A 10,534-nucleotide genomic window follows, 5' to 3' on the forward strand; every position below is an offset into this window, starting at 1 on the left:
AGAAAGCGAGAGAGAGTGAGAGAGAGGGAGAGAGAGAGAGAGAAAAGAGAGAACAAGAGCGTCTGTGAGAGAGAGAGCGTCTGTGTGAGAGAGAGAGAGAGAGAGAGAGGAAAGAGAGGGGGAAAAGAGAGTGTGTCAGGTCAGACAGAAAGAGATAGACCGTGTCTGTGTGGTTGGCTGGTAGAACTGGCACAGACAGCTACATGACCTCATTGCTGGCAGTGGCACTCTCTAAAGCCCTGTTTATACCTGGTTCTACAGTAACATGCATCCTTTGTCTTGATCTTGTCCACATTCTGATTGTGCCTACATTTTCAGACAGCTGTAGACTACCTCAGGAGGTAGTCAGGCACAGATTGTGTCTGGATATCTTAAAAGTATAGACAGATCTGGACGGTGAATGTTTTTTAAATCACCATTATCCCGCCTTCTAAAATTATTGAGAGGTGGCACCATTAACTTATGGCATCAATGTGTCTTAAAATAAATAAATATTATTCTGAAAGACGAATATGTGGACACAAGACGAATATGGGCACAGTCAGAATGTAGTCAAGATCAGGACAAGGGACGCATGTTAGCGCCATGTATAAACTAGGCTTAAATGTCCTCCCTTTTTTTCATTGGTGATTGGAGCGGAAAAAATAAACTACTTCTCTTAAAGAAATATTGCATAACCGAGAGTGATAGTAATGTTGGGAGTGCTGTGATGTCATGCCCCAGAAACACTCTCTGTCTGTGTCCCAAATGGCACCATATTCCTTACAAATGCACTACTTTTGACCAGAGCCTGTAGGGAATAGGGAGCCATTTGGAATGTAATCTCTGCCTTGCTGAGTGTGAGAGAACGGTGAAATCACTGCTAGAGCTGTGCAGTGTTGGCAATGTGTTAGCAGAGTTTCTATATAGTTAATATATTATTTATATTCTATCAGAAGTCATGTACAAGTCATATGCAGTACTATGAGGTGATATGCAAGTGATACACTGTTAACTTAATATATGAAGTGATATACTGTCAACTTAACTTAAGATATCAAGTGATGCCTCCCGGGTGGCGCAGTGGTCTAAGGCTAGCTGTGCCATCAGAGATTCTAGGTTCGAGCCCAGGTTCTGTCGCAGCCGGCCGCGACAGGGAGGTCCATGGGGCGACAGACAATTGGCCCAGCGTTGTCCGGGTTAGGGAGGGTTTGGCCGGTAGGGATATCCTTGTCTCATTGCACACTAGCAACTCCTGTGGCGGGCCGGGTGCAGTGCACGCTGACCAGGTTGCCAGGTGTACAGTGTTTCCTCCAACACATTGGTGTGGCTGGCTTCTGGGTTAAGTGGGCATTGTGTCAAGAAGCAGTGCAGCTTGGTTGGGTTGTGTTTCGGAGGACGAACGGCTCTCGACCTTCACCTCTCCTGAGTCCGTACGGGAGTTGCAGCGATGAGACAAGACTGTAACTACCAATTGGATACCACGACATTGGGGAGAAAAAAAAGGGGTAAAAAAAAAAAGGAGATCAAGTGACATCCAACTGTTCACTTAAATTAAGATATTAATTAATACACTGTTAACTTAAGATATCAATTAATACACTGTTAAATTAAGATATCAATTAATACACTGTTAACTTAAGATATCAATTAATACACTGTTAACTTAAGATATCAATTAATACACTGTTATCTTAAGATGTCAATTAATACACTGTTAAATTAAGATATCAATTAATACACTGTTAACTTAAGATATCAATTAATACACTGTTAAATTAAGATATCAATTAATACACTGTTAACTTAAGATATCAATTAATAAACTGTTAAATTAAGATATCAATTAATACACTGTTAAATTAAGATATCAATTAATACACTGTTAACTTAAGATATCAATTAATAAACTGTTAACTTAAGATATCAATTAATACACTGTTAACTTAAGATATCAATTAATACACTGTTAAATTAAGATATAAATTAATACACTATTAAATTAAGATATCAATTAACTGTTAAATTAAGATATCAATTAATACACCGTTAAATTAAGATATCAATTAATACTGTTAACTTAAGATATCAATTAATACACTGTTAACTTAAGATATCAATTAATACACTGTTAAATTAAGATATCAATTAATACACTGTTAAATTAAGATATCAATTAATACACTGTTAAATTAAGATATCAATTAACTGTTAAATTAAGATATCAATTAATACACCGTTAAATTAAGATGTCAATTAATACTGTTAACTTAAGATATCAATTAATACACTGTTAACTTAAGATATCAATTAATACACTGTTAACTTAAGATATCAATTAATACACTGTTAACTTAAGATATCAATTAATACACTGTTAAATTAAGATATCAATTAATACACTGTTAAATTAAGATATCAATTAATACACTGTTAAATTAAGATATCAATTAATACACTGTTAAATTAAGATATCAATTAATACACTGTTAAATTAAGATATCAATTAATAAACTGTTAAATTAAGATATCAATTAATACACTGTTAAATTAAGATATCAATTAATACACTGTTAACTTAAGATATCAATGAATACACTGTTAACTTAAGATATCAATTAATACACTGTTAACTTAAGATATCAATTAATACACTGTTAAATTAAGATATCAATTAATACACTGTTAACTTAAGATATCAAGTGTTGTTGATGATTGGCACTTCTTGACTATTTTCACAGCTGGGAAAGAAGAGAATGAATAACAAAAGCAATGACGTCATTCAGTGGTTTTCCTTTGTTCAGTTTATTCTGTTGTTTTCCTTTGTTCAGTTCATTCAGTGGTTTTCCTTTTGTTCAGTTCATTCTGTTGTTTTCCTTTGTTCAGTTCATTCAGTTGTTTTCCTTTGTTCAGTTCATTCAGTTGTTTTCCTTTGTTCAGTTCATTCTGTTGTTTTCCTTTGTTCAGTTCATTCAGTTGTTTTCCTTTGTTCAGTTCATTCTGTTGTTTTCCTTTGTTCAGTTCATTCAGTTGTTTTCCTTTGTTCAGTTCATTCTGTTGTTTTCCTTTGTTCAGTTCATTCTGTTGTTTTCCTTTGTTCAGTTCATTCAGTGGTTTTCCTTTGTTCAGTTCATTCTGTTGTTTTCCTTTGTTCAGTTCATTCAGTGGTTTTCCTTTGTTCAGTTCATTCTGTTGTTTTCCTTTGTTCAGTTCATTCAGTGGTTTTCCTTTGTTCAGTTCATTCTGTTGTTTTCCTTTGTTCAGTTCATTCAGTGGTTTTCCTTTGTTCAGTTCATTCAGTGGTTTTCCTTTGTTCAGTTCATTCTGTTGTTTTCCTTTGTTCAGTTTATTCAGTTGTATTCCTTTGCTCAGTTCAGTGGTGATATGTTTGTTGGAAATAATTTAAGGCCTTTAAACACCAAGTCCGTTCTTTGGAACAAGTCCAGATTTTGGACAAAATAAAATCACATCGGGGTTCATAAAAAAGGGCCTTTTCGGCATCAGTTTAATTATAATTTGACATTAATTGTAATTTATCATTCATTTTAATTTGATGGTATTAAGTTTTGATAACCTTTCTATTCCTCAGAGGGCTAAAACTATGGGTCACCCCCACCAACACCATCACCAACACCAACACCCCGGAGCTGTCGCCAACAGCAACATGGATCCCACCATAGGTCACATGATGGAGATGATGTCACCGCGGCAACGACACACTCACCTGCAGCAGCCTCATCAGCACCTGCAGCAGACTCTGCCCATCTCCTACCAGCAGCACTGCCACGCCTCTCCACATCACCTGGGAAGCGCCCACAGCCAGGGGCACCAATCAGGGAATGTGCTGCATCATCAGGTTCACCAATCACCTCCCTCGCAACTGCAGGCCAGCCACACCCACCAAACCTCCCCTCAGCTGCCCCTCCACTCCATAGCTGTTCAGGTACAGTACTACTTAGGTGTTGTCATGACAATTCAAAAATCAAATTAAACTTTATTTGTCACTTGCGCCGAAGACTTTATCGTGAAATGTTTACTTACAAGCCCTGAACAAGAAGAGTTAAGAAAATATTTACCAAGTAGACTAAAATAAAAATTAATAATAAAAAGTAACACAGTAAGTATAATGATAATGAGGCAAAATACAGGGGGCACCGGTACTGAGACAGTGTGCTGGGTACAGGTTAGTTGAGGTAATTTGTACATGTAGGTAGGGGTGAAATGACTATGCATAGATAATAAACAGTGAGTAGCAGCAGTGTACAAAAGCGAGGGGGGGTCAATGTAAACACCAAGGAACTTGAAGCTCTCAACCAGCTCCACTACAGCCCCGTTGATGTTAATGGGGGCTGTTCGGCCCTCCTTTTCCTGTAGTCCACAATCATCTCCTTTGTCTTGCTCACATTGAGGGAGAGGTTGTTGTCCTGGCACCACACTGCCAGGTCTCTGACCTCCTCCCTATAGGCTGTCTCATCGTTGTCAGTGATCCGGCCTACCACTCTGTATCATGTTTTGTTAGTTCAACATGAGGGTTAACAAGTGGTTGCCGTCATCACAGTTTATTGCCACTGTTACGTACTTATTATGACACTAATGTCTATACCTTATCACAGAGGATTAAATCAAGTGTTCCAGGTTCTTAGTCAATACTGCATCATGAGGATGGTGTGTTGTACAGTCATCCCAGCAGACACATTCCCTGCATGCAGGCCAGGTGGCTGGAGGACGTCGCAGGAGGTCTGTGGGCCAGGACCCAGACGAGCGCAGGCAGAAGTTCCTGGAACGCAACAGAGCTGCGGCCACGCGATGCAGACAGAAGAGGAAGGTCTGGGTGTCTGCTCTGGAGAAGAAGGCAGAGGAGCTGACGCACAACAACATGCAGCTCCAGGTAGGTTTACACACACATACACACACACACACACACACACACACACACACACACACACATACACATACAGGCGTACAGTGGGGAGAACAAGTATTTGAGACACTGCCGATTTTGCAGGTTTTCCTACTTACAAAGCATGTAGAGGTCTGTAATTTTTATCATAGGTACACTTCAACTGTGAGAGACGGAATCTAAAACAAAAATCCATAAAATCACATTGTATGATTTTTAAGTAATTAATTTGCATTTTATTGCATGACATAGGTATTTGATACATCAGAAAAGCAGAACTTAATATTTGGTACAGAAACCTTTGTTTGCAATTATAGAGATCATACGTTCCCTGTAGTTCTTGACCAGGTTTGCACACACTGCAGCAGGGATTTTGGCCCACTCCTCCATACAGACCTTCTCCAGATCCTTCAGGTTTCGGGGCTGTCGCTGGGCAATACGGACTTTCAGCTCCCTCCAAAGATATTCTATTGGGTTCAGGTCTGAAGACTGGCTAGGCCACTCCAGGACCTTGAGATGCTTCTTATGGAGCCACTCCTTAGTTGCCCTGGCTGTGTGTTTCGGGTCGTTGTCATGCTGGAAGACCCAGCCACGACCCATCTTCAATGCACTTACTGAGGGAAGGAGGTTGTTGGCCAAGATCTCACGATACATGGCCCCATTCACCCTCCCCTCAATACGGTGCAGTCGTCCTGTCCCCTTTGCAGAAAAGCATCACCAAAGAATGATGTTTCCACCTCCATGCTTCACGGTTGGTATGGTGTTCTTGGGGTTGTACTCATCCTTCTTCTTCACGGCGAGTGGAGTTTAGACCAAAATGCTCTATTTTTGACTCATCAGACCACATGACCTTCTCCCATTCCTCCTCTGGATCATCCAGATGGCCATCAGCAAACTTCAGACGGGCCTGGACATGTGCTGGCTTGAGCAGGGGGACCTTGCGTGCGCTACCGAATTTTAATCCATGATGGCATAGTGTGTTACTAATGGTTTTCTTTGAGACTGTGGTCCCAGCTCTCTTCAGGTCATTGACCAGGTCCTGCCGTGTAGTTCTGTGCTGATCCCTCACCTTCCTTATGATCATTGATGCCCCACGAGGTGAGATCTTGCATGGAGCTCCAGACCGAGGGAGATTGACCGTCATCTTGAACTTCTTTCATTTTCTAAGAATTGTGCCAACAGTTGTTGCCTTCTCACCAAGCTGCTTGCCTATTGTCCTGTAGCCCATCCCAGCCTTGTGCAGGTCTACAATTTAGCCCTGATGTCTTTCCACAGCTCTCTGGTCTTGGCCATTGTGGAGAGGTTAGAGTCTGTTTGATTGAGTGTGTGGACAGGTGTCTTTTAAACAGGTAACGAGTTCAAACAGGTGCAGTTAATACAGGTAATGAGTGGAGAACAGGAGGGCTTCTTAAAGAAAAACTAACAGGTCTGTGAGAGCCGGGATTCTTACTGGTTGGTAGGTGATCAAATACTTCTGTCATGCAATAAAATGCAAATTAATTACTTAAAAATCATACAATGTGATTTTATGGATGTTTGTTTTAGATTCCGTCTCTCACAGTTGAAGTGTACCTATGATAAAAATGACAGACCTCTACATGCTTTGTAAGTAGGAAAACCTGCAAAATCGGCAGTGTATCAAATAGTTGTTCTCCGCACTGTACACACACATACATACACACACATACATACATACACACACATACACATACACACACATACACATACACACACACACATACACACACATACACACACACACATACACATACACACACACACACACACACACACACACATACACACACACATACACACATACATACACACACATACATACACATACACACACACATACACATACACACACACATACATACACATACACACACATACATACACATACACACACATACATACACATACACACATATACACATACACATACACACGCATACACATACACACACATACATACACACACATACAAACACATACATACACACACACATACACATACACATACACACACACATACACACACACATACACACATACATACACACACACATACACGCACATACACGTACACACGCACACACACACACAGACACACGCACATGCACACACGTACACACACATACACACACAAATTGTCAAAGACTCAAGTCACCCAAGTTATAGACTGTTCTCTCTGCTACCGCACGGCAAGCGGTACTGGAGCCTCAAGTCTAGGTCCAAAAGGCTCCTTAACAGCTTCTACACCCAAGCCATAAGACTGCTGAACAATTAATCAAATGGCCACCCGGACCCCCCCTCCCACTTACATGTACAATTTCCCTCAACTAACCTGTAACCCTGCACATTGACTCGGTCCGACCTGCACCCCAATGTATATAGCCTCATTATTGTTATTTTATTGTGTTTTTATTGAATTTTTTACTTTCATTTATTTAGTAAATATTTTCATAACTCTATTTCTTGAACTGCATTGTTGGTTATGGGCTTGTATGTATGTATGTATGTATGTATGTATGTATGTATGTATGTATGTATGTAAGCATTTTGCAGTAAGGTCTACACCAGTATTCGGCGCATGTGACAAATACAATTAGATTTGATTTGATTGTCACAGTGTCATTAATGGCTCTTTCCCTCTGTCCATTCCAGAATGAGGTGACCACTCTGAGGTCAGAGGTTGGTCAGCTGAAGCAGATCCTGCTGACCCATAAAGACTGTCTGGTTACCGCCCGCCAGAGAGAATCACAGGGGTACCTCAGTGAGTAACACCCCATCCCCAAAACATCCAGAGTTACACCCCTACCCTCTACAAAACACAGACCCCTATCCCAGAACCACAAGGATACATATGGTACCATCTCCAGCTGTCCATGTTGTCCCATGTGAATTTAATGGGCCTGCTACACTGGACACGTCACATTTTCAGAGTGTCAAACCCTCCTATTCATCTCAATGAAACCTGGGTGTGAGCAGCATGCCACGGCTCTGTGAGAGGCCCGTGCTGCTCTGGTACTATTTTAATGAATTCACGGCATGACTCACGCCCGAGAACACTTGATGAAGTGCCTTTCACAGGGTAGCAGCTAAAAGCCTCATGTTTTCCCAACGCCCCAGTGGAGATCCCCTGTGAGGGTCAAACATCCAGGTGTCTCAGACACACAGGTCTACATTCTCACCGTAGCTGGTACATAAGGTTAAAAAGTGAGACTAAACCCACGTTGCACCTTGATGACTGGATTTAAACAACCATGATGTGTATCCTTGTAAGAATGACTATCTATGTAACCACTTAGTACATGTTCTGCAGTTATACAGACAGATATGCTTCATTGGTATATTTTCTGTTTTTGCTTTATTTGCTGTATATTCTACTGTAATGCAAATGTCAAAATAAATGAGCTATTTTCCTTATTTGAATTGTACATGAGTTTTCATTCATGATATAATGTAGGACTACTTTCATTTCTAGTGACATTTTTTTTTTTTTTACATATGTTTTTATTATAAACTTTCCTCTGGACACAGATCGTACACAGGGAGAGAGAGAGGGAGCCGTCTAACATTAGCCAGGTCAATTTGATTGACAGCTGTCTCTGTGCCCCAGGTCCAGGGAGTTCGACAGGAAGTCCGTCCCCCCTGTGTCCCGGGTTGCAGCGGCAGGCCATCCAATCCAACAGCATCTCCACCTCCTCAGCCTCCTCAGATTAAAAATGAAAGCATGGATGGCTGAATTTCATTAGTTCACAAGAGTTGGATCCAGGGTTGCCCATGCACACACAGGGTTTAATCCCTGGTTCCAAGGGGTTGAATCAGTTCTAGAATCAGCTCACCCTTCCCATAATCATTGGTGGTTGCATCTCAGTAGTCTAAATGGCTCCCTCTCCTGCTCTCCTAGCCTCAATGGACACAGGTATGACAGAACTGGACTGACTGGCCTCTACAAGCCTTGAGTCTCTGCTACCGTTGCACATTTACAGTGACTTTCCTGAAATTCCAGAAATCCCGGTTGGACGATTCCCGGATTTCCTGCTTATTGCCTCCTGATTTCCATAAAACCTGTGAATTTTGGTGAAGTTACAGAATTGTTGCAACCCTAGTCTATGTCTCTCCAACACTGTGATGATAGTCACATGTAAATTGGATCATATTGTGTCTTTAGGAATCTCAGTCAATCTATGTGTCTCTGTTAGTGTGAAATCAGAAATCCAAGTACTGCTCTAGGACTGTTCCAACCTGGGCTCTGTGTGCAAACATACCTGTTATTATGTCCTTTAGCTTAAAGTAGTGACTGCATACAGTTTTGTTAATGGTCCCACATGGGAGTCAACCCCACAACCCTGGCATTGCAAGCACCACCATGCTGTACCAACTGAGCCACACGGGACTTCATCGCGTCAGCTTGTTCTCAGAATGTGACATGGTTAGGTCTTGGTTAGGTTTTGGTTAGGTCTTGGTTAGGTCTTGGTTAGGTCTTGGTTAGGTCTTGGTTAGGTTTTGGTTAGGTCTTGGTTAGGTCTTGGTTAGGTCTTGGTTAGGTCTTGGATAGGTCTTGGTTAGGTCTTGGTTAGGTTTTGGTTAGGTCTTGGTTAGGTCTTGGTTAGGTCTTGGTTAGGTTTTGGTTAGGTTTTGGTTAGGTCTTGGTTAGGTCTTGGTTAGGTTTTGGTTAGGACATGGTTAGGTTTTGGTTAGGACATGGTTAGGTCTTGGTTAGGTTTTGGTTAGGCCTTGGTTAGGTCTTGGTTAGGTTTTGGTTAGGCCTTGGTTAGGTCTTGGTTAGGTTTTGGTTAGGCCTTGGTTAGGTTTTGGTTAGGACATGGTTAGGTCTTGGTTAGGTCTTGTAACTTATGCCACCACCAGAACCAGACCATGAAAGACTCTCGGGCTTAAAACTAGCCTGTAACTATGGCCCAGAGTTGTGTATATGCTACAGTATGTGTGTGTAGTTGCATATGCAACCCAGGTCTCTCTGAAATGCAGAACGTGAAAATCTATATCAAGACCTGTGAACAGAGTGTCCTTGTTTTGTAATGATGTAATGCACAGCCTCCTTGTAACGATGTAATGCAGAGCCTCCTTGTAACGATGTAATGCAGAGCCTCCTTGTAATTATGTAATGCAGAGCCTCCTTGTAATGATGTAATGCAGAGCCTCCTTGTAACGATGTAATGCAGAGCATAATGTGTGGTACCTTATTGCATGTCACCTGACCAGGATAACCCCTGACCCTTTGTGTAACTCCTGAAAAGCACTTACTAGTTTCCTACAGGGTATTTATCATGTTAACTAGGCTCACGCAGTGCATCGCCCTATAACCAGTATCTATGTGTCTTTCTGTATTGGGATTGTGTTTTGTTAATTTTTTTTTTGTATTATTATTATTTTTTTACATATATTGACAATTGCTACAAACTGAAAATAAAAGCACATATTCTCTGGTATCTTATTGTGATTTTACTGGTTGCCTCCTCCATCAGTAGATCTGAGGAGAAATTTGTATTTGATCCAATGGGCCTATCAGATGAATGGTCTAGCCTGCCTCCTAGTGATCTGTTCTGGAACTGTAGACAGTTGGAGCCACCCCGATTAAACAATACTCAATTTGATGGTGTCAAAGGTCAGAGATCACAGATCTGG

The 10,534-nt window shown here is 41.0% G+C and overlaps 1 protein-coding gene across 2 annotated transcripts in view; it reads left to right on the forward strand.

Annotated features, from left to right (window-relative positions):
* LOC110487967 (cyclic AMP-responsive element-binding protein 5) overlaps positions 1–9,436 on the forward strand; it is a 39,058-nt gene extending 29,622 nt beyond the window's left edge. For both annotated transcript variants that reach the window (XM_036971411.1, XM_036971410.1), the window contains exons 8-11: positions 3,569–3,922; positions 4,658–4,867; positions 7,550–7,658; positions 8,505–9,436. In XM_036971411.1, the coding sequence (XP_036827306.1) occupies positions 3,569–3,922; positions 4,658–4,867; positions 7,550–7,658; positions 8,505–8,608 (777 nt within the window). In that variant the 3' untranslated portion in view covers positions 8,609–9,436. The remainder of the gene's footprint in view (positions 1–3,568; positions 3,923–4,657; positions 4,868–7,549; positions 7,659–8,504) is intronic.
* The last annotated feature ends 1,098 nt before the right edge of the window (positions 9,437–10,534 follow it).

This window comes from Oncorhynchus mykiss, chromosome 32 (assembly GCF_013265735.2).
Source record: "Oncorhynchus mykiss isolate Arlee chromosome 32, USDA_OmykA_1.1, whole genome shotgun sequence".
In the NCBI taxonomy this organism is placed as follows: domain Eukaryota; kingdom Metazoa; phylum Chordata; class Actinopteri; order Salmoniformes; family Salmonidae; genus Oncorhynchus; species Oncorhynchus mykiss.